Source organism: Trachypithecus francoisi, unplaced genomic scaffold (genome assembly GCF_009764315.1).
Source record: "Trachypithecus francoisi isolate TF-2019V2 unplaced genomic scaffold, Tfra_2.0 Lachesis_group1, whole genome shotgun sequence".
In the NCBI taxonomy this organism is placed as follows: domain Eukaryota; kingdom Metazoa; phylum Chordata; class Mammalia; order Primates; family Cercopithecidae; genus Trachypithecus; species Trachypithecus francoisi.
Window position 1 is genome coordinate 162672099 of NW_022681454.1, and position 25017 is coordinate 162697115.

Below are 25017 nucleotides of genomic sequence, written 5' to 3' on the forward strand. Positions count from 1 at the left end.
GAGGTCTGGATGTCCAAGGTATGACGTGCAAAAGAATAATGTCCAGTAGCTTCCACTGCTAAGGTAGCAGTCAGCTGCGACTTCCAGCTATTTTTTGCCATGATGTAAGAAAGCACACGCTAGTCCATGGACCCCCAAAGGTCCAGGGAGAATATCAAGTCCGTTGACAAATTACAATCTCAGCAAGCCATAGCTAAAACCATTTCTTAAAAGCTCAGTTCTGAGCACTCAGTAAAATATCAGATAACTCAACGGCACTCAGGGAACAATCTCTAAAGTGATTAAGAAGAAAGATGACTTAATTCATCTAAAATGATTAAACGCATTAAATACAGCTTGCTTTAATGACTTCTAAGGGATGTCTTATCATCATCAGCTGATGCTGACTACCCACAGAGGAGAAGGCAGAGGATTAGAAATCATGGCATGGCACAAGGGGTAAGGGGTGGGGGTGGTAATGCAGAAAAGATGCTGTCCTAGTTCCAAGGAACCATGCTTTCAATGGCATATTCCGATTTTTTCTCTTAGCAGAATAATGTTCCACGTGAGAGAGATCATTTTGCAAACTCAGACACTTAGCATCTACGATGCTAAGCACCATTATTTTTTCAAAAACCAACAGCAGAAACGAAAACTAAATGAATTCATAAAGACTACATTCAGGCTGGGCACAGTGGCTCACACCTGTAATTCTAGCACTTTGGGAGGCTGAAGCAGGAGGATCACTTGAGTCCAGGAGTTCAAGATCAGCCTGGGCAACATAGAGAAACCCTGCCTCTACAAAAATACAAATGAAAAAGTTAGCCAGGTGTGGTGGTGCATGCCTGTGGTCCCACCTACTCAGGAGCCTGAGGTGGGAGGGAGGGTTGCTCGAGCCTGGAGGTGGAAGTTGCAGTGAGCTGTGACATGCCACTGCACTCCAGCCTGGGTGATAGAGGGATACCGTGTAGCAAAACAAAACAATGCAAAAAAAAAAAAAAAAAAACACCTTGGAGGAGGAAGAAAAATCATTTGAACAAAGAAAATGATCACTAGAGGCTGGGCACGGTGGCTTACACCTGTAATCCCAGCATTTTGGGAGGCCCAGGCAGGAGTATTGCTTGAGCCCAGGAGTTTGAGAGCCACCTGGGCAACACAGCAAGACCCCATCTCTACCAAAATAAAATTACCTAGGTATGGTGGCTCATGCCTTTAGTCCCAGCTAGGAGGGTCACTTAAGACCGGGAGTTCGGGCTGCAGTGAGGTATGATTGCGCCACTGCACTCCAGCCTGGGTGACAGAATGAGACCTCGTTTAAAAAATTAATAATAAAGGAAGAAAGAAAGAAAATGATCAGTAGAGACTTCAAGAAAAATGTTCAGAAAATAAAATGAATATTTAAAAACCAGATGGGACCTCTGCGTAAGAAAATCAATAATAATACGCCAGGTGCAGTGGTGTGAACCTGTAGTCCCAGTTACTTGGGAGGCTGAGGTGGAAGGACTGCTTGAATCCAGGAGTTCAAGACTAGCTGGACAACATGGTAAGACCCTATCTCTTAAAATAAACAAATAAATAAATGAAAAGAAAAATAGGAAAGGTCCTAAAACACTGAATAACATCTGTGGTTGGCTCCTTAAGGGAGAACCATCGGGAATTTGGGGGTGGGGGATTTGAGACACTAAATGTTGACCTTGTGTGGCCCACCTGTAGGAAAGGTGGCTTTTAGGAGTGGATCTAGGATATGGCAGGTGCATGTTGACCAACACCCACTCCTGCTGACTCATATGGAATCAATGTCAATGTCAGCTGAGACTTACAAAGCACTGCTGGAGATTTTGAAGTCACGGGTAGAAAATGGAAGCACCTGGGGTAGACACTGGCATCAGAGGTGGTTCCTCCTCTTTTTCTAAAGTAAGGTTAGAACTTAGAGAACTTAAGAACAATTACACAACTGTACTAATTAAAAAGATTTTTTTCAGGCCAGGCGCAGTGGCTCATGCCTGTAATCCCAACACTTTGGGAGGGCAAGGCAGGGGGATCACTTGAGGCCAGGAGTTCAAGACCACCAACGTGGTGAAGCCTTGTCTCTACTAAAAACACAAAAGTCAGCTGTGAGTGGAGGTGCATGCCTGTTGTCCCACCTACTTGGGAGGCTGAGGTGGTAAAATTACTTGAACCCGGGAGGCAGAGGTTGCAATGAGTCGAGATCACACCACGGCACTTCAGCCTGGGAGATCTAGTTCTGTCACCCAGGCTGGAGGGCAGTGGCATTAACGTAGCTCACTGCAGCCTTGACCTCCTGGGCCGAAGCCATCCTCCCACCTCAGCCTCCCAAGTAGCTAGGACTACAGGCACATACTACCATGCCCAGCTAATTAAAAATAATTTTTTTTTTTTTTTTTTGTAGAGATAGGGTTTTGCTAGATTGCTGAGGGTGATCTTGTACTTCAGGACTCAAGTGATCTGCCCACCTTGGTCTCCCAAACTTTTGGGATTATAGGTGTGAGACACTGTGCCCAGCCTTAATCTTTTTATAACAACAAAACCCAATAAAACATATATACATATACATAAGTATCTCTTAAAGATTTGGAAACACATTTTCCTGGAGATTAGTTGATCAAATAATGGAGGCTTTGAACTGAATATGAAGTAAGAAATATGTCCAGATAAAGTTGTTATACTGATGACAGTGGAAAATATTAGGGATCTCATAGAAGGAAGAATAACAATGGTAGAAAAGGTCTAGGATTTCAAACAAGAAAGAACTGAGATGAAACAGAGTTTCAGGTGCCTGTTTATCAAACCACAGAGTGCAGACACCAAAGTTAGCTAGAGATTTTAACACAAGGACAAAAACGCGGCGTCTAGAGATCCCTGAGACTTTGCGCAACAGGACTTCCAAATAAAATACTATTCGAAAGAGTAGCCGGTTAGAAGAGAAGCTGCGACAGTCCCATCTGCACATTATAAAATTATATTTCTCTGTGGAACAGCAGCAGTAGCCCACTGCAGAGCAGCTGGGTACAGAGAACAGGAGGGGCAGTAGGCACACTATCATGTGGGAGATGCACCATGCATTGCTGATAGGTTTAAGTAAATGGATGATGATGCTCACAGTATGATGAGGAAAGACAGAAATAATGAGGACGTTATCAAATACCTAGATATCTGCTGTAAGTCTCAACTAAAACTAGGATCTCTAATACAGTTTTTCCTTGCTAACAGTTTAATCTCACAGAAAGTTGAGCAAACTGCAACTTTGGATCTAATTCTGATCAACTAGAGGGAGGGCAGAAACCAGAGAGGGGTGGAGATGTTCTGCTGATGAAGCAGAAATATCGAGAACTTGGAATAAAGCATGGAAAAAGAGGCTGGTGATAGTCAGGTTTGAACTTTATAGTTTAAAAGAATTGATTTTTAAACGTTCAAAGAAAATATATGCATGACCCGAAACTCAAAAGGGAAGATGCTTCAAGAGGAATAGGAAGGCTCTCAAAAATGAAATTCTAACCATACAATTGCAAATCATCCCTGCAGATGAAAACATAGAGGCATCTAAAGGTACTGATGTGATCTCCCAGGGAGCAGCCTAATGGCTCAAATTTTTAAAGGGCACGTACAAAAAGATCAAGAGAAGAGCCCATAACAAAGAACATAATGTGGCCCATAGCAATTCAAGAAGGCTTAAAGATCAGAATGAGCTTAAACTTGCCAAAATGCTAAAGACAAAAAAAAATTTTTTAAGAGCTCTTTTAAAGTTATGTTTGAAACAAGAAGAACAAGAAAGACACAGACCTGCTGTGGAGGATGGTGGTTCTTGGATGGCAAGAAGAAAGGGAAGGATAATCTTTAGACTGGAAGGGAAGAACAAACTTTGACGAGAGGAAAATGAGTGAAGAGTTGGGATTTAGAGATCAAATGACTACTCTTAACAGGCTGAATTCACTCAGAAAAAAATAGCAGCAGAAATGCAACCAATAACCTTTGATAATCTGGTGAATCTGGAATGAGGGTCAACTGAACAGGCAAGAAAGGGCACGTGCAAGTCCCAATTTTCTTTTTTTTTTTCCCCTGAGACAGAGTCTCACTCTGTCACCCAGGCTGGAGTGCAGTGGTGTGATCTTGACTCACTGCAACCTCTGACTCCCTGGTTCAAGCGATTCTCCAGCCCCAGTCTCCTGAGTAGCTGGGATTACAGGCATGTGCCACCATGCCCAGCTAATTTTTGTATTTTTAGTACAGACAGGGTTTCACTATGTTGGCCAGGCTTGTCTCAAACTCCTGACCTCAGGTGATCCACCAGCATTGGCTTCCCAAAGTGCAGGGATTACAGGTGTGAGCCACCACGCCTGGCCCCAATTTTCAAACACATGACAACAAAGCACTTTGCAGACCATCTGGGAAATTCTAAAAGAGTATTAAACAAAAGATTTATGAACATTTAGAAAGGGAAATAAAACTCTTCCAGGAGATACCCGCTAACAATAAGTCACTGCAGAAATGATGGGGCAATGGGGAGAACTCTGTGGATGGGAGGATGATGTAAAAGGCAGGTGAATCTCAATGTGGCATCTGGCGACTTCTCCCAGGACATCCTTGTAGATATGATGGAGAAATGTGTATAAAGACACTCTAGTCATGAAGATTCATGATTAAGTGACAAGAATCATGGAATTCCTAAATTTACATCAACCAGAAGTCTCTCTAGTGGATTTGGAACATTAAATGAGGTAGGAGAGTTCATAAGGGAAAACTTGAAATCTGTGATACGAGGAATAGGTAAAGAAAACTTCAAGAGTATAGCATTAGAGAAAAGACACAAGGGGACAAACCTGCAAATACCTCAGGGCACCATGTAGAAAGGAGATCTGCATTTTCTATGTGGGCCCTCAAAATAAAGAACAATGGTTGGAAGGTTGAGTTGAGTTACAGCTGACTGAAGATGGCACAGGGCAGTCTTGGGCTAGAGCACTGCTTGGTCAATAGGGCACGCACCCAGGCAGAAGCCATGGCCGTTTGTCAGGGAAGGGTGCTCCACAGGATGACCAGTATGGACCTGTACTAGATGGTGCTGTAACAGGTTAACTCAAACTTTGTGGTAAAAATCCGGTCCTAAAATCAAGGTGTTGGCAGAGCTGGTTCCTTTTGGAAGCTGCTGGGGAAGAATCTGTTCCCTTGTTTTTTCCAGATTCTAGAGGCTTCCTGTATTCCTTGGCCTGTGGCCTCGTTTTCCTATCATTCCTACCTCTGCTTCACCATCACGTCTCCTTCTCTGGCCCTGAGCTTCCTGCCTCCCTTTTAAGAACATCCTTGTGTTTACATTGGGCCCACCTGGATAATTCAGGATAACCCCCTTGTCAAAGGGCTCTTAATTTAATAACACCTGCAAGGTCCTTGTGGCCATGTAATGAAACATCTTTAAAGGTTCCAGGGATCAGGAGGTGGACATCCTTGGGGAGTCACTATTCTGTCTATCACAAGGACCTTTAAAGCCTCAGAGATTAAGTGAATTCTACATTGGAAGGGCCCAGGTGAAGAGTCCCTGTTCTTATCAGTGGCAAGGGCTCTGAGACACATTGTTCCCAAGCCTTAAAATCTAAACCGTAAAAATAATTATTTATAAGTATATTAACAAAGTTGAACATATTGGCTTGAGTGCAAGTTTAATGTAGTTAATTATAAACACTGAACAGATACCAATCTTTTTCAAAACTCTCATGTTAACCCAACAATTAAATATTAACTTTTTAGTAGGCCATAAAGTTTATTTCCTTATAAACTGCTATTTACAGGCTCCCTTAACCATTTAAATAGAATGACATACATTACCACTTAACCAGGTGGCCAAAAGTCTATGATCACCCTCCCTCAAACTTCCCAGAACTGGTATAGAGCTTCAGGGGAAATGTGTAAAATATTAAGGAAAAAGTAATGATGACAATAAAATTATCCAGATCTGTTACCATCTCTTCTTTTTCTTTTTACATTTAACCACTCTCAATTTCTCTTACCTCCAATTACCTGTCTCTAAACCCAACCGTAGGTTATTCTTTCCAATATAACTTTTCATCTATATTTTCTTTAAAATTCAGCCCCAAATGAGACAGTAAAAAAAAAAAAAAAACCTATGGATTTAGAAAATAATGTTTCCTTATATTTCAAGTCTTACCTCTCAAGGAACCATGCTGCTTAAGGTCAGATGTACTGGGCCATGGACCAGTACTAGCCTGTGGCCTGTTAGGAACCAGGCTGCACAGCAGGGGGTGAGCAGCAGGTGAGCAAGTGAGGCTTCCTCTGTATTTACAGCTGCTCCCCATCACTCGCATTACTGCTTGAGCTCCGCCTCCTGTCAGATCAGCAGGGGCATTAGATTCTCACAGGAGCATGAACCCTATTGTGAACTGCACATGCGAGGGATGTAGCCTGCGCACTCCTTATGAGAATCTAATGCCTGACGATCTGTCACCATCTACCATCACGCCCAGGTGGGACCACGTAGTTGCCAGAAAACAAATTCAGGGCTCCCACTAATTCTACATTATGGTGAGTTGTATTTCATTATATAGTACAGTATAATAATAGAAATAAAGTGCACACTTAATGTAATGAGCTTGCATCACTCTGAAACCATTTCCCCACCACCACCCCTGGGTCCATGGAAAAACAGTCTTCAACAAAACTGGTCCATGGTGCCCAGAATGTTGGGGATCACTGCTATAGATAAAATAAATCCATAAATAACACTTTTGATCAACAGTTTCATCCCCCTCACATACATACATTTTTACCAGAACTCTTACCAAGCAAGACTCACTGAGCAGGAAGACTTGAGGATAGCAAAATGATGAAAGAATGAGTAACTACAGGGAAAAGGAAATTCCTCCACAAGACTGTAAGCTGCACATGGAGGAGTGACTAAGTGTCATTCACTGTGGTCCTTCTAACATGCAGCACGGGGCGTGGCAACTAGTGGGTGTTTAAACACAGAGAAACATGAGCTCCAGATAAGAGGATGGGGTGGTGCCTGCGTTTCTTCCCCCTCTACTCCTAGCACCTGGCATAGTGACTCATATGTGGGGAGCACCTGAGGGTTTGTTGAACAATGACTCTTCTCATTAGCTAAAAATGACAGACACAACATAAGAAGAAAAACTGGGAAGTAAATAAAGCGGAGAAACAGTAAGTAAGTAAGGTCTCACTTTGCTATCCTTGTCTGGTTTGGTTGTTGAACTGTTCCCACAAGCTGATGAAGCACTGTCAGGAGATGTTGGGAGTCCAGGGAGAACAGTCACTATCCGGCCACTGGGCTCAGCCTCCAGAGAAGCACTGGTGATGATGCTTTGGGAGGTCAGTGGAGCAGCTGCTGCACAGGCCAGAGGGGCACTGGCTCGACTGATACTGATGGCAGCAGTGTGCGTGGCTGAGCTTGGCATCGGAGGCGCAGGTTGTGAGGAGGCCAGCGAGTGATGGGGCAGGCCCACAGATGCAGGGCCGAGGCCGGTGGCATTCTGTACCTGGATGGGTGTCACTGCTGCTGTGGGGCGCTCCTGGCTGTGCGCTGCAACTAGTAGATGGAAAGAGGGAACACAGCAAAATTCAACTATCTAATAGATGCTGCTCACCAAAACATGAGTCATTTCACTGCATCAGACCATGATGAAAGGCTGCTACTGTATTTATTACAATAAAGATGGGATGGACGGTAGCCGAAAAGCACTTAATCTTAGCTGGATTCCTAGACGCTATCTATTGTCCTTCCAGGTCAGTCCTTGAGTCTATTGAGTGCCTGGAAGATCAGTTCTTTTACTTAGGACACAGCCCCTCCACAGTGTTAGACACACTGAGCCAGTTTTTGAAGGCATTCTACAGTGTCAAGCCATGTCTCCCTCTAGTCCTTTTCCTATTATTCATTCCCTTTTCTTATTAATCATTTTCCTTCTTTATGTTTTTCTGATAGAGCTCACAAACCCTTAGTTTACCCCTCATCCCATTAGTTACCCGAGACTCTTGGGAAGGTTTTCAGTGCTACAGAACTACGAAAGCTGTTTAAGATCCCATAGGGTCCAAAGTAGACTTGTGTTTAAGTTAATCAGAAATAATCAGCACAACCATTAGTAGAGTATCATACAATGTCACATGAATGGTAGTAGTGAGATTTGAGATCATAAGATCTCAACTATAGAAGTCAAAATTTCAAGTACTATTGACATTGTTAGGATCAGCCTAATTTCTTTCAGACTTTAGATCTACCCATCAGACTTGAAGTAATATGCAGGACACGCTTAGCCCAAATAAATAGATACAAGGTTCCACTAAGCAGACTGTGCCTAATGTTGTTCATTGTTTTAATTACATCTACATTTCTCAACATCTGTCATAAAAGATCTACTATTAGGCAGGTAAGCCCTTTATCCTGGTATGTTCTGTCCTGGGTTCCTCCTTACCTGTCCTCACAGCATTGCGGGCCTGGTTGACTGTCATTTGCCCAGTCATGTGCAACAAGACCTTGGCCTGAGGACTTGTCTGGATGTGAGCTGCCGACACCACAGCCGTGGGGACAACACTGGGACTCCCAGCCACACCATTTCCCTGGAGCTTCTGGGCAGGCCCTCCTGCGGTGGAAGGACTGACCATGGTCACCCCCCGACTTGTCTGGCCAGCCGTAGACATAGGGACTTTAGCTTGGGAAGCATTTGTCACCGCCCTGCCAAGACAGAAACATAGACGGAAAGTCCGATCCATCAGCAAAATGAGAGAAAGAACAATTAAACGCAAGAAAAATGACTCAGAGCTTTAAACACAGAACATTTTTAAAAAATGAATTATTTTTATAAAGTTTAAGAATAGAAAATTCAAAGTAACGATGGCTCTGAGACAGAGAAAGGTCTTGAAATATATTCTGAATCACCAGAAACCACACGTCATACTCTGCTCAAGAATATAGTTACTGCGTTCAGCTTTCCATAACAAGACCAACTATCTCCGCTGACTTTCAAGGCCCTGGATTCTCCCACTTCATCTACAGAACAAGCTAGGATCATTCCCTGACAATATCCCCATTTCCACATCTTTGCTCCTGTCTCCTGGCTTCCTACTTGCCTCCAGCTCCACATCACACATGTGCCCGTGTACATGCATGCACACATATACACGCACTAGTGGAATGTCCTCTCCGTCTTCTCTTGACATATCATAATCTCATTTATGTTTCAAGACCCAGCACGAACGCTGTCAGTTCAAGAAGCCATGCCTCAGATTCAGGTTTAAGATCTTATGATTCTATTGTTTCACGTGGATTTCTTCTTTCATCCTGTTTCTAAACTCCACAATTGTTTATGCTTTGGTCCTTGATTACAAAATGTGGTATGTTATTATTATTACTATTTTTTGAGACAGAGTCTCACTCTGTTGCCCAGGCTGGAGTGGAGTGGCATGATCTCGGTTTACCCCTCTGTCTCCCAGGTTCCAGTGATTCTCCTGTCTAAGCCTCCCAAGTAGCTAGGAGTACAGGCATGCGCCACCATGCCCTGCCGCATTCTTCTATTTTTAGTAGAGGTGGGGTTTCACTCTGTTGACCAGACTGGTTTCGAATTCCAGACCTCAGGTGATCTGCCCACCTCACCCTCCCAAAGTGCTGGGATTACAGGTGTGAGCCAAATGCACCCAGCTCGTGTATTTATTTTTTAATAAATTCTTTATCAAATACTGCTGACTTGGTAAGTTCCTTGAAGGCAGGGCCAGTGCGACATAACTCTTCTGTATTCATCCTGTATTTGCACATGGAGAGGGTTATAGCCAACTTTAAACATCTATTTACTCACTGAATGTAATTAAGCTCAGTGTAGTTTTGTGTAATGTATTTTTTTCATATTCCAAATTCATTTAAATAACAATTCTGTATATAGTAACTTTCTACTAAGAAAACACTTCCTTAACTTGAACATCCTTATTATTTACCATGAATGACAGAATTTACTGTAAGCACATATTCCTCTAGAGTTAAACAAGCAGAGAGACTTTTTTTTTTTCCCTTCGGATGGAGTCTTGCTCTGCCACCCAGGCTGGACTGAGTGGCGTGATCTCGGTTCACTGCAGCCTCTGCCTCCCAGGTTCAAGTGATTCTTCTGTCTCAACCTCCAAAGTAGCTGGGTCTATAGGCACATGCCACCATTCCCCGCTAATATTTGTATTTTTTTTTTTTTTTCAGTAGAGATGGGGTTTCACCTTGTTGGTCAGGCCTCAAGTATTCAACTCCTTACCTCAATGATCCGCGTACCTTGGCCTCCAGAAGTGCTGGGATTACAGGTGTGAGCCACTGCACCCGGCTATACAAGCAGAGAGACTTCTAATAACTGGTTTTTGACAAAAATTTTTGATAAAAAGTATTTTATAAAAACGTTTTCCTTCATTAACTTTATTTTTTTGTTCTTTGCTGCATTTCTCTTATCTATTATCATTATTTTGCACCAGGGAGGTTCTATCTGCCATTTTCTGGATGGGATGGATTCTGAATGTAGATTTTAACATACACAGAAAACAATGTTTATATTGATTAAAAATTTGCAAGTCAAATTAAAGTTAACATTCTGTCACCATCTGCAACAATAGTGATTTTCATTTGATTAGGCTGCTGGCCAACCTATAAATCAAGGCCAACAGCTGACAAACATGTCAGTTCATTAAGCTGTTTGTTTAAAATCAGGGGGTTTGAGGAATGATTTAATGCAGTTAAACCTGGACTGTATATTAAACATCCGGTGGTCAAAAACTAGTCCCCCAGTGTTGATTTCATTACAGGTCATTTAATTCTATTTCCAAGGCTTTTTCCCTCAGTGACCAAAAGTTGAACTATCTTTACATAAAATGTATAAATTTTTGCATCTCTAAAGCTTCTGTCACTCTATAACAGGGTTTCTCAACCTCAGTGACATTTTAGGCCAGATTATGATTATTTTTTGTGGGAGGCTGTCCTATGTATAGTACGTTTCACTCTTAGCCTCTATCCACTAAAGCTAGTAGCACCCCCAACCTCCAGTTATGACAATCAAAAATATTTCTGGATATTGTCAAATGTTCCCTGGGGAGCAAAACTGCCCTCAGTTGAGAAGGGTCTATGCTATACTTCTGACTCTATGATAGAATTCATTGTCAGAATTCAGAGGGAATTACCAAGTTAATGAAATAGATAGAAATCTAGAGCACCAGGGTTCAGGTTTGAGCACTTCTTCACTATGTGATCACAAGCTGCATGTTATCTCTGTGCCTCAATGTAACAGCAGAGAAGAATTAAGGTTAATCAGCATAACGCGTTTATAAAGCTGCCTGCCTGGCATACAGTACGCATTATATAAACACCTAAGTATTAACACTATAGCTTTTCTTTGTATCAACACTACGCCTTTTCTAGTAGAAAAATACTGAAAATGGTGCTGTTGAACCTTTTCACATTAAAGCAAATAACTTAAAACCCAGTACATTTACTGGTAGAAACCTGTAATTTCACATATATGCATGTGAAAAGTAAGCTAAAAATTTTAGAGTTAGAAGGGATTTTAGCAGATGTAGACATGGATTTTTAAAACTTTGGCTATGTAACAGGCAATTATAATGTGAAAGGAATGTGGATAGGCTGAAAATCATGGAAAAGAACAAAGCTTCTCTGTTTAGAACATAGTAAACAATTTATTCAAAAGCCATACCTTGTGACTGGTGCCACATAATTGCCAGGGAAAACCCCTATCTTGCTGGTATGCATGGATGTCCCTTTGAACCAGCCATCCTGGCAGCGCTCAAACACTAAAAACATCTCCCCTTTTCTCAGCTCTAGTTCATCCTCTTTCCGAGGAGTGTATGGATATATAGCAACATACCTAGAATAGAAAATAATATTTGATTTCAGGCTGAAGAACAGACAAATCCCAAGATGCCCAAAACTCTTCCTTGGTACGAAGTGTTGAACATTTTGTACAAATGTAAACTGAAAGTATAATCCTTTAATCTGTAAGTAGCATTGACAATTCTCCATTGAAAAACGTTTTGCTGTCTACCTTTTAAAAGCAGGCAGAGGCCTTTCTGATTAAGAACCTGTTCCTCCCAGTATGGAAGTGACTATCCCGCCAAATGGTATTTGCATAGTGTGAAAGAATTAATGCAGTTTCCAAGAGTGCCTAACTTGCTTACCAGAGATTATGCACCCACAGGGGAAACTGTGCTCTTCAAATGGCACTTGTTAAGCTTGAGAAGTAGCCCCAAATGGGAACATACGGTATGAAACCCCACTGGGAAGCACAACATGCTGGCTTCTACACACAAGCTGAACCTAGAGGCTTGAGCTATACCTGCTTTTGTATGCTCAGTTCTAGGGAAAAAGACTAAATTTGAAAAATCAAGGGAAAACAAAGTCTAGATCAGAAAATGTATAAGACAACCCCAAGATGCAAGGTGACTGTGCCCACCAACACATGGTAACCATGCAGGCAACATTCACCTATAGTTCTTACCAGTGCTCTAAACTGTTGGTGTATAAAATTACACAATGCAGGATCCACAAAGATCTGGCTGTATTCTGCCATAAATAAACTCTCAACAGGATAAACTTTTCTGGATACTCATTGCTGAGGCCTTAAACTTTTTACATTCATACTCCAACTAGACCTAGATATGATTTGTGCAGAATACCTTTCTGTTATTAGTATTCTTATGCAAGAAATGAAAATAAAGATAAAAAGTTCAAACAGGAGTTGTACAAAAGAGGCAGTTTCATACACATATAATATTATAAAGAAGCAAACAGTGTGTTTCCCTAAACTATGAAAGGCCTTCTTCACTAGTGGGACAGGTACCTGGCAAGCTCATGTATCAGACTCATTTTCTTTCAGCAGTCTCCTAGTCATATGCATGACCAGGTAGAAGTTTGCAGGACACAGACCGTTTGGTGAGCCATAACGCTGTCATCAGCTCATTGTCAGAAAGGTGCTTCTTGACCTCTGAGGTTTGGACTTAGTTTTAAACGAACACATAAGCAGTAATAGACGACACCCTCACTTACACACTGGGGCGAGTCTGAGGCCGTAAGTGTGCAATCTGGTCAGTGGATCCTGCCATGGGCCTTGGTCCCATTCCAGCAGCAGCAGCAGCAGCAGCAGCAGCAGCAGCGGCGGCGGCGCCTGGTGGTGTGGAGGCAAGGACAGTGGCAGCCAGGAGAGGGGGTGGCGGAAGAGGAGGATTCAAAGTCTGGTATAGGAAAAACATAAAGAGAAAGGGAAAAAAGGGGAAAAAATACAGATTTACATCTTTCTATGGAAGGTGGGAGAGAAAAAGAATCATAAATCCATAGAACAAGACTTTAATGGAATCCACACAGGGCAGAATCATTAGGCTTACTGATATGAAAGCCTGCTTCTACAAATTCATCTCTTGTTCTCCTTTAAAATCTTAAAGCCATAGCAACCTTTTCAGCAAGCAGGTAAGTAATCACCCTTGGGAGGACGGAAAGAAAAACAAAATGAAACAATTGCATGTAATTTAAAGATTAATAGCATTTTAAAGTATGAACTTGGACAAGGATCCAAATGCCTTTCGAGGGGGGTAGCTATAATGTCATGCTGCTTGCTAGGAATTAATTTGTGATTGTTTCTGTAATCTGAAACTTAAACACAACACACAATTCAGCTGCACTATCTCAAATCATTCCTTCAGAAGAAAATTTCCTTTGATGCTTGGTCTACAAAAAGCCCAAACAATAGTAAGCCACGGTCACTGGACCATTGTTGCTACTTTTGCTTATTCTTTTCTTAACTTTGCCAGCTTTTGAAATTTGGTACTATCAAGGCTGGTAACCTTCAACAAGTACACCAGTGAAAAGCTGCTGGTTCCTTTATGGGCACAGCCTAATGGGGTTCTGCCTACAGGATTCCATGCCTTTTGAAAATCAATGGAGCAATTGTTACCTTCTGATCTATAAACCCAGATAATTCTTTAGGGTCTGTATACTGAAACTCCTGGGAAAACAGGCACAAAAAGACTGCCTGAACCCCTACCTCGTCCTCTCCAAACGTTTGAACCACTAGATGTAAAAACTAAATCAAAGGAGAAATAAGACTAAAGAATTTACCTAGTTAAGTGTAAATGGCTTCTATACATCAGCATATTAACAAAATAAAGATCCAATGATTTCTAAATATAGCTTATACCAGTCATCTTATTTCTGTTTTTTGGAATAAAAATTTTAATTTCATCACCATTCACTATAATACATCTGGCTGTTCATATACACATACATAGTTCCAGAAACATAATGAACTGAGTGGAAAGAAATTTCAAATTTCTAGACATATGTTGCAACTATTCCACACATTATGTTTAATTTTTTGCGAAAGCAACTTTCAGTAAAGATTTTTCCCACACTGCAGCTAAAGTGGCTGCAAAACATTTAATGCAGAAACAAATGAGGTGCAGAGCCACTTACAAAGTGCAAACCAGGAGAAGGCAGAGGTTAGTTTAAAAAGTTGGAACGTCATGAAAATGTGACTCACATTCTCAATTCAAAATATGGCAGCATTAAGATTTGTTATAGCTCTGGAATTTGTATGTACTGAGGCTTAGAGCCTCCAAAACCTTTAACCAGGAGAAGGGCAAGCATTTATCCTGTGACAAAGCAGAGATGAAGATAATCCTGGTCACAGCAAATGTGACCCGGACAGTTCATGGATAATAATGCATCAGCAGTTTGACAGGTGAGATAATCAGTCTACCCTGTATATAGAGTAATATACGGAGAAACTGTAAAATTACCACTTCACTGATTTCCATTTAAATCTTTCTAAGCTCAATCTCAAAACAGTGTGGCTGTGGAAAGGCAGAAAACTAATAGCATGTGCTCAAACATAAATTAAAATAGTCTATTATAGCTTAACTTTATTAAAACAGAGGCTGTACTAATTTGACCTAAAAGGAAAAAGACAAAAATCATCTATGCACCTGATAAAAACACGTCATCTTTTGTAATATAAATAAAATTTTGTAATAAAATGTAAAATCACTTCTCGTCATGAAATACACTAAGCAAATGTTTCACACACATTACTTTTGCAAAGAGTGAGAGACATTAAGATATGGCATCAAAGAGGATATCCTGAAAGATCCCAAAGGTTCTGCCTGAGAGAAAAAGAGTTCTCTCTCACTTTCTGTGGTTGAAACATAAATGGTTTAATAAAATTGGGCAGATCTTTTCCCAGTGCATGCATGTTTGCATGTGTAAATTTGTGTGTATGTGAGCACACAGACGAAGATCAAGAAACTCTGATTAAAATCAGATTCCTAGATGTTGCTTGCCCCTGTGGGGTTGGTAAAATGATAGGGTTCTGGTGACTCCAGAGCTGTGACAGACTAGGAAATTTTGTGGGTTGCTTTATAAACAACCTAAACCAAAATAATCTGGTGATGTGGAAGTTCAAAAGGTAATGCACTGTGTATTGTGCTTCAGGCGGTTTGCTGTCCTGCAAGACCTGAAATTTCCACAGAGTAAAACCATACGTAGCCTTTCATTCACCCGGAGGTGACCTGGAGTCCTGCTTATTATTTCGTAGTCCAGGCCAGCCCAGGCACCAGAGGCCAAGTATAAAAAACAGCTATGGACCTTCTAGAAAATGACGTAAAATTCACATTTTGTTAACAATATTTTGCTCACTAAAACTAGGACTTAAGAATGGTGTGCTAATGGGAAATGGTCAATTTTGCCATGTCTGGGTTCTTTTCTCCTGACCCAGTAATCTTGAAAGAAGAGACATCACTCAAGGAGCATGGCCTTTGGGGTCAAAAAAACATAGATTCCAACACTGGCTCAGCCTCTTGGGGCAGTCCTCGACTTCCTTCCTTTGCTAGAGTGAGCACCCAGAGAAGAAGTGTCTTCTCTCTGAGTGGGCAGCATTTCAGAACACTGGCAGGCCACATTGCTAGTAACACTGTGAGTGAAAAGTTCAAGTATATGGGTGTGAACCCTCTCCCTTCTGGCACTCTCCCCTCTGCTTGCCCTTTCATGCAACCCGCCTAGGTAGTGATTAGATCTTAGGATCTCGCTAAAGAGTGGGGAAATGGTCCAGTACGTCTCAAGCCTGGGCCAAGGGCTATAGGCCAGCTTACCAGTAAAGTGCTTTGCATTGGAACTTTGGACACAAGTTCAACTGAAAATAAAGGGTTCATTTCCTTTCTAATTGTCCCTTATGTGTGCATCTCCCTCACATACCTCTCAGGGTAGAAAAGTGACTGGCAAGATAGATTGAGCCTTTCTGGGTCCCTCGGGCAAATATCATTAATATTCTCCAATCTATCATTATTTCTTTCTAAATATCTGATTTCTATTCAGCTCATTTCAACCCTACATATCAACATGTGTAAATAGTCCTTGTGTGTACTAAACTCAGATGCATGAATACTGGTTGATGAGGGAATGGTTCAAGCTACCATGTGAAGATGCCTGTTGAAATTGGTCAACGGTGTTACCAAGTTCAGCAGCACTACCATCTATATGCATAAATTAAAAATTTATTGTTTCACATTTGATCTACAAGAAACAAGAGAGATATCTATACCAGTTAGGTGACTGTGTAAATTCCATAAAGTCTCTATGCTTCACTATACCAACCTGAGACATGGAGTTAATAATTAGAAATAGTTTATGTAAACTGTCTTTCCCAGTGCCCTGTAGCATAGCAGAAGCTCAATAAATAGAAGCTACTGTTATGATTAATGAGATTGTGATGTCAGGGACTGTCTCACCTGTCTTTGTATTGGTGGCATCTAGCTTTGCAGCTAGAAGATAACAGATCCTCAATGAGCATTTCATGAATGAAAATACATTACGTGCTTCTATCCCCTTCTTAGAACAATATGATATGGAATAAGAGGTCTCAGTTCCTGAGATGCTAGAATCCTTTTCTGTTGCTGCTATCAAAGTTCTGACCATATCCTACTCTTCATCCTGATTTTTAGAGCTCCTGCCAATTCCAAAGGCTCTACTTCTAACTTTCAAACTACCAGGGTTGGCAGCCTCATCCACTTCTTCCAATTCCCTGAATCCACCACCACCAATGCGTTCTGCTTAGCCTCCACCATGGCTACATATTGGCTATTCTGAGAATCTGACATCATTCAACTTTGTTTAAATACACACATACAAATGTGTATGTGTATAAATTGTTTATTAATTTTTATTATTTTCATTCTTGTTTTTTTTTTTAGGAACAACATCTAGTCCTGGCTGGAGTGCAGTGGCACAATCATGGTTTGCAGTGGCACAATCATGGTTCACTGCAGCCTCGACCTCCTGCGCTCGAGCGATCCTCCTGCCTCAGCCTCCCAAGTAGCTGGGCCTACAGGCATGCACCACCATGCCCAGTTAATTAAAAAAAAATTTGTTTTGTAGAGACAGGGTCTTTCTATGTTGCCCATGCTGGTCTCGAATTCCTGGCCTAAAGTGATCCTCCTGCCTCAGGCTCCCAAAGTGCTGGGATTATAGGCATGGGCCTTCACACCCAGACTAAAATTTTAAAATCTGGAGTGCAATCTATTTATAAATTGGCCATGAGTGGCATTTACCTTTATCGACCTGACTACCTTATAATACCCTGCAGCTAAACACCTCTTGGCTGGTCTAGAGAATCGGGGATTATTCATCACTTGTTTTAAAAGTCCTTCTGCAAAAGAAGACATTCATACAGCCAACAGACACATGAAAAAAATGCTCGTCATCACTGGCCATCAGAGAAATGCAAATCAAAACCACAATGAGATACCATCTCACACCAGTTAGAATGGCAATCATAAAAAAGTCAGGAAACAACAGGTGCTGGAGAGGATGTGGAGAAATAGGAACACTTTTACACTGTTGGTGGGATTGTAAACTAGTTCAACCATTATGGAAAACAGTATGCCGATTCCTCAAGGATCTAGAACTAGAAGTACCATATGACCCAGCCATCCCATTACTGGGTATATACCGAAAGGATTATAAATCATGCTGCTATAAAGACACATGCATACGTATGTTTATTGCGGCACTATTCACAATAGCAAAGACTTGGAATCAACCCAAATGTCCATCTGTGACAGACTGGATTAAGAAAATGTGGCACATATACACCATGGAATACTATGCAGCCATAAAAAAGGATGAGTTTGTGTCCTTTGTAGGGACATGGATGCAGCTGGAAACCATTCTCAGCCAACTATCGCAAGAACAGAAAACCAAACACCGCATGTTCTCACTCATAGGTGGGAACTGAACAATGAGATCACTTGGACTCGGGAAGGAGAACATCACACGCCGGGGCCTATCATGGGCAGCGGGGAGGGGGGAGGGATTGTATTGGGAGTTATACCTGATGTAAATGATGAGTTGATGGGTGCTGACGAGTTGATGGGTGCAGCACACCAACATGGCATAAGTATACATATGTAGCAAACCTGCACGTTATGCACATGTACCCTAGAACTTAAAGTATAATAATAATAATAATAATAAGTCCTTCTAACATTATGCAGAAGATACGAGACTAAGATCTTCAACCTCCTCCCCTACAAAGAGATTTTTAAAAAATAACTACTATTAATAGTTTGATGTCTGAATCAGATACACGTAATACTAGTATTGCTCATAATGTTGGATATTTAAAATTTTAACTGTTACATATGAAATGTATGGGACAATGTTTATAACTTTATTCTGCATAAAAGATTTACAAATCTCAATTCATGAAAAAAAAGCATTAGAATAATTTTCATTTGTTATTCTACTGTGGCATTTATTACCTATAAATCTACACCAAGAAAAGCCTGCCTTCTTTTCCACCAAGCTGTGTGCCATTGCTGTAATAGTACTCACAGTCTTCGGAACCATTTCAAATTTTAAATAGAATGCTTGACACAATTAATATAAGATGGAGAGGGCACAGGCTACTGAGATTTTCCACTTAAACCTGACATATTAAATCTAAAACATTTCTGCCAATCTTCCAGGGACTCTGAGATCTAGACATCTCCTGGGATGACAAACAGATTTGTTTATAATTAGTTTTTCATTAAATGAAATTGGCACAGTAGACATACTGTTTAATCAACCTTCCTCTTGCTTAACATGCAGGTTTTCTTATATAATTCTAAAATAAAATGGTTGAATGTAAATTAATTTTTGTTCATCCATGCTCTCTTGTGACCTGTCTGATTGATTTGCCCCAGAGTGAGTCTCCAGCTAAAAGCAACTGGCCATTTACTACGTTGTATAATTTTCAGCCCACAAGGGCTGAAATTCAGCCAGCCTTATGTCTTTTCTCACTCCAGGCTGAATATCCCTTATGTAAATGCTTGTGACCAGAAGTGATTTGGATTTTGAATTTTTTTAGATTTTAAAGTATTTACTTCACCAGTTAAGCATCCCAAATCCAAAAATCTGAAATCCAAAATGCTCCAATGAGCACTTCCTTTGATCTGCATGTTTGCACTCAAAATGTTTCAGATTTTAGAGCATTTTGGATTTCAGATTTGAGATGCTTAACCTATAACTAAATTTTCTATTATCTGAAAAGTAAGTCTTTTTTTTTTTCCCCTCAAGAAATCAAGTTAGAATTTTACCATGCAAGGCAGTCATCTGGAAATGAAAACATCAACTCATTGTGTACATGTGCCATGAGTGGGAAGGAAAGGAGAGAGTCTACCCTGGAGATGAGAGGTCATGATGGTTAAGAAACTTGGCTCTGGTCAAATATGCAGGGCTAACAGAATCTCAGGGAAACCACATTTCACTAAAAGTTAACTGAAATTCATCTTCTCCCCAGATGAATCCAGGCATCTTCTCCTTTGCCAAGCAGTTGTACTATCAAGAAAGTTATAATTGTTCAGGAAACATTAAAAACAAAAATAAAGAAACAAACAAAAAACACCTTTAACCTCTAGCTACAACATTATTAACTTCCATTTAAATACAAGAACATGCTTAACTCCAAAAAGTTTTCAAAAGCCTAAGTCAAGCTAGGTAATAACTCTACATTTATTTATAGCCCACCTTGTTTCTAAATCAGTTTTCAATTATTTATAGATGTATCAAGACAAAATAAATAAGAAATAGGAAAAACAAGGCAAATGGAAAATGAGAACAATAAAACTAGCCGGAGCCAACATTTTGACTAATTATGTTGTGGAGTCCTTGCTGGAGGGGCTACAAATCTGGCTCTAAGCACTCTAGCAGAGGGAAATAAAATCTTTCTTTACAACATGTATAAAATCCACAACCTAAAAACAAACCAGCTGCCTAGAAGCCTCCTTATTCCTGGTACAGACAGCAAAGAAAATTGCAACAAAGTGAACCAGGCCCAACTTGCCACAGCCCTCAACAGAAGCCAAAAAGGAGATCGATAATGGTCATCCCTTTCGATGATCTAACTCTGTGAAGTAGATACTTATTTTACAGCTAGGGATACTGAGGCTTAAAGAGGCAGAGCCCCTTTTCCACGGTCATGTAACAAATACATGGCGGAGCTGGGTTTCAAACCCTGGCTGTTTCACCGCAGGCCTGTACCCCCATCATCGGGACACACCAATGGTGTTTTCTGCAAACAGCACAACTTATGACTGTGGGCAGGCAGGGTGATGCAATGGTCTACCTACTAGGGCAATCTAACTTAATCACCTTTCCTATCGTAATTCGACTCAGCACTGGAGCAAATAGAAAATATAAGCCAAAGTTGTGGCTTGGATGAGAGATGTCTCACGACTGTTAGTTCCTTGCTTAACAATTTTAGGAAACAAGGTCTTAAACAACAGTCTTTCTCTACTACTGAAGGCTGCATTTGCCTCTTGTTTTCCTTTTAATTTTCTTTCCAGAGTAACCTTCTTCTTTGTATCTGTATGTCCTGGCTACCCTAATTCTCCCTATTATTTCCCCATTTGGATGGTTTTAAGCAATTAGCCATTTAGACTCTATCTGTAGGAGGTTATGTTTTCAGAAGGGAAATCAACGTAATCTAAGGGAGGTTTCCAAGACTGCAGGTACCTTTAGGTAGCCACAGCTACAGACAATATGGATACAAGACAAGAAATTAAAGAATGAACCCTTAATGTAGAGATTTGGTATCGATCTGTCATGTGACTCAAAGTAAACCATTCACCTTCAGGACCTGTTTCCTTAGTATTTTCATAAATATGTCTTTATAAGAAATAAGCAGATCTAGAAACTCAAAAGAAATAAAGGTTAAGCTTTAGAAAATCAGGTTGAACTTTAATGAAAATTAAATGCATTTTTGGGTTCTTCTAACAGCTTCAGGCCACTAATTCTCATTGTTAAAAATTTTACAGGATGCAGGCAAGGGACTTTCTAATGTTTTGTTAAGATTAACAGAGATAATAGATGAAAGATAGAGACCCACCTCACCTAAAAAGTAGGAACATACACTGCAGGTGTTAGGAGGTGGAGTGTGCCAGATTAACATCACTAAATACCTAAAAGAGAAACAAAAATGGGAGAAACTATACTCACTCCAAGGGCAGCTTGGTAGGGAACATCTGATGGGAAAGTAAACGAGGGGCCAGTTGTCACTGGGCTGCTTGGGGGTGGGGTCACAATTAACCCGGTGGTACTTATATGAACCTGCCGAGAAAAGAAAAGTTTATTAAAAAGAAGACTATGTTTGATACGACAGAATATACTGGCTAAACCTTAGAAAGGCAAGTCACAGTTCAAAAAAAAAAAAAAAATCTGTACTTTCTGTTATATGGGGAAGGTAGAATCCCTTTTAGTTTGCTCAACCCAAATTTACCAGTTACCTAATCTGAACCAGGCATTTTACTAGATGCTGGGGAGTGACGTGATAAATACTGGTCACAACAGTGTCTTACCTACAGAATTCAACTGCTGTTGGCTTTCACGATAACACATTGCCTCAGTTTTTATGCCACCATGAATCAAACTGGCCTTCCAATGGTCAGCCTGATGCTCAGCCAGCCTCCTAACAATTTCCCTGAAGATCCTGTTAAAGTGAGGAGTGGCTGAACACTCACCTATCAATACGTTAAATCTACGTGCAATTCTTCAGGTATTTTGCTATTTTCAGGATCACTTTTCATGACTTTTACCTTTTGGTGAGGATGCATAATTAAAATGCAGCTGCCTAGACATGCTCAGAGTGGGTAATTACTTATAAAATCTTTAAAGGAACAATGTCAAGCCAAATTAGTTGTTTTCAAAGGTGTCTTATCCATGATACAACCCAAGATTAATTTACTAGAAAGAAATTGAGTTATTTAGGTCATTTCATTGGCTGTGTTAAGTCACTTGATCATTTTCACTCAGGTTGCACAGCAGGTCCAACTGCAGAATGCAGTGGTGTTACTAGAAGCTACAGAAGTAGGGGGATGGGTTCCCGCACAAATGGGAGTGTTTTTTCCCTCCAGTGTGAATAGAAGCAATGTGATTGGCTGGTACCTGCTTCCCTAAGGAAACAATAGCCCACCCAAAATGCTAGGTTTTACAATAAAAATGTAATCCCAAACACAGTTTTCCCAGTTCCCATACATTAAGAAAAAGATTATCAGGACAAACAAAAGCTCAGAGATTAGTTCCCAAAGGACCTAATGGAAACTTTCAGTTTCCCATGGGGGTAAGCCCTGCCAAAGCCAGGAATAATCAGTATCACGGCATGTAATTTATTTTCACAAATAAATCTACGCTATTCATGGACTCTGCAATCTTTTAAAATTCATCTGTATCTATTAGTCTATATATTGATTGAACCTAAAGTTTGAAACTAAGTGGATCCAGGAGGTGGCACTAATAAGACTTTCTCCCCAAACCCTCAGTTTCTTTCTTTTCTTCTTCTCCTTATTTTTTGTATAGACAGGGTCTCACTAGGTTGAGCAGGCTGGTCTTGAACTCCAAACTCTCATTTTCTATTTTTCCTGTGAATCAAAGTCTATCTCCAACCTGTTTCTAATGGGAAGCACACTGGTTTTCCCTTCTAGGATAAAGCCGAATGACCTTTTGCTATTGTATCCAACAACTATATACACACTCCAAGGACATTTGCAATTTGACACCACACATAAGAGGTCACCTTTCTTCTAAGACACAATGAAGCTCACTTCAAAGTGGACATGAGGCAGGAGAATAGGGTGTGACGGCAGGGAACCTAAGGCTGCTTCACACTGACTTCCCAGAACTAAACTGAAAAAAAAACACTAACTTTCCATGCCTAAGTAACAAATGGACCAAAGGCTACTTTGCCACCTTTTCTGAACTGTGGATGGGAAATTGAAAGTACCTCTGACTGGTTGCTTTTTGTAACCAGTCAGCCATTTGCATAGGAGTGTAACCTTGTAACTTCACTTCAGCCTCTGATTGGTTGCTGTCCTCGACCACTGATTGCGGGCCAAGTCTCCATTTGGATAGAAGTGCAACTCTGTTAACTTCACTTTAGCCTCTGATTGGTTGCTTTTCCCAACTACTGATTGTGGACTACCACTTCATTTACATGTGGTGAATACCAAGTGGCCAATGGGAAACCTCTAGGGAGTATTTGGGCCTGAGAAGATTCTGTATCCAGGGCCCTTGAGCGGCTGCTCGAGCCGCTCCCACACTGGGGTGTACTTTCACTTTTAACAAATCTCTGCTTTTGTTGCTTCATTCTTTCCTTGCTTTGTGTGTTTTGTCCAATTCTTTGTTCCAAATGCCAAGTACACGGACACCCTCCACTGGTAACAGACATTATTATCAAGGAACCCCTTGGGGCAGAAAAAAAACTTACTAAAATACAGCTTCCTGGGCCTGACCCTATACATATCTGAGAAATACATCATTATTGATTGACGTTTCTCTACAAGCCCAGAGTGGGAGACAGAATAATTAGCTGTTAATGACCTTACGGTTTTGGGTTAAGTCCCTTCATGTCTCTAGACCCCTGTGAGCAGCTGGACCAGAGGTAACCTAAGGTCTCTACCATCACAGGCACTTCGGGGAAGCACTGACATGCAGAATCCTGCAAGTACCCCTTCAATAGAGGGCTTTCCTAGCACTGCAGTAAAGGAAGAGACAAAGTCACCAAAGAATGACTAAACGCAGAAGGACAAGAAGTAGAAGTAAACCAGTGAAGGGTGAGCATGTCTAGAATAAATGCCCTGCAGAGGGACAACCTGAGTTTCTGCTGGGCTTACCCTTTCCTCATGGAACTGCAAAACTTAGCTGTCTCCTCTACAAGAAAGGCTAAGTAAAGGAGGGAAGAGTTGGGGTAGCAAAAAGGAGTTTGGGGTGGGGGCTTCTTGCTTTCCCTGAGGCCACTGAATACAAAGATGCCATAGAAACACTGAACATTATGAATCACTCCTCTGGAGGCCAAAAAATATGCTAAGTGTGGTCAGAGGAGGAGACAAAACATCTTGGCTGCTTATACCGTCATGTGCTTTTACACATCTCAGTCACAAGACACTCATGAACATCTATCTGATCTGGCAACCCACCTGGAAAGTACTGCCTATAAGTAAGCTTCCAATTTATGTATTTGAAAGTTCAGCCATCACTCAATAGTCACTAAATATAATAGCAAGCAAGCCCTTTGGCTCCCTTCTTGTCCCTTTCACCTTCCTGCTGCCAGCAATTTGGACGTGACAGTGACATCTCTAATTGCCATATAGAAACAAAGGCATAAGGACCCACTCACATGGTATAGACATGAGCTGGAAGGTGCCGAGGTCCCTAATAACTCTGTGGTGCTATCACACCAGCACCCAAATGTCTATATCTAGATCTCACTGGGATGAGATAAAAATGAATACTAACATTTTTAAGCCCCTTACTTTCAATTTTCTAATATATCCAACCAAACTTAATCCTAACTATACTAAAAAATTACAAAAACTAGCCAGGTGTGGTGGTGCATGCCTTTAATCTTAGCTACTTGGGAGGCCGAGGCAGGAGAATCGCTTGAACCTGGGAGGCAAAGGTTGTAGTGAGCCAAGATTGTGCCATTGTACTCCAGCTTGGGTGACAACAGC

General features: G+C 41.0%; 1 protein-coding gene across 3 annotated transcripts in view; it reads right to left on the reverse strand.

Annotated features, from left to right (window-relative positions):
* The window catches only part of SH3RF1 (SH3 domain containing ring finger 1), a 187550-nt gene that overhangs the window by 15904 nt on the left and 146629 nt on the right, over positions 1-25017 (reverse strand). For 2 of the 3 annotated variants that reach the window (XR_004438204.1, XM_033215655.1), the window contains exons 6-10: positions 21512-21622; positions 13034-13218; positions 11685-11855; positions 8430-8689; positions 7185-7549 (exon numbers count right to left, since the gene is read on the reverse strand). Coding sequence is in view for 2 of the 3 variants with exons in the window: in XM_033215655.1 (XP_033071546.1) it covers positions 7185-7549; positions 8430-8689; positions 11685-11855; positions 13034-13218; positions 21512-21622 (1092 nt within the window). In the remaining variant the exon portion in view is untranslated. Of the gene's footprint in view, positions 1-6154; positions 6332-7184; positions 7550-8429; positions 8690-11684; positions 11856-13033; positions 13219-21511; positions 21623-25017 lie in introns of those variants that run through there. The other variant, XM_033215656.1, reaches the window with a different exon arrangement.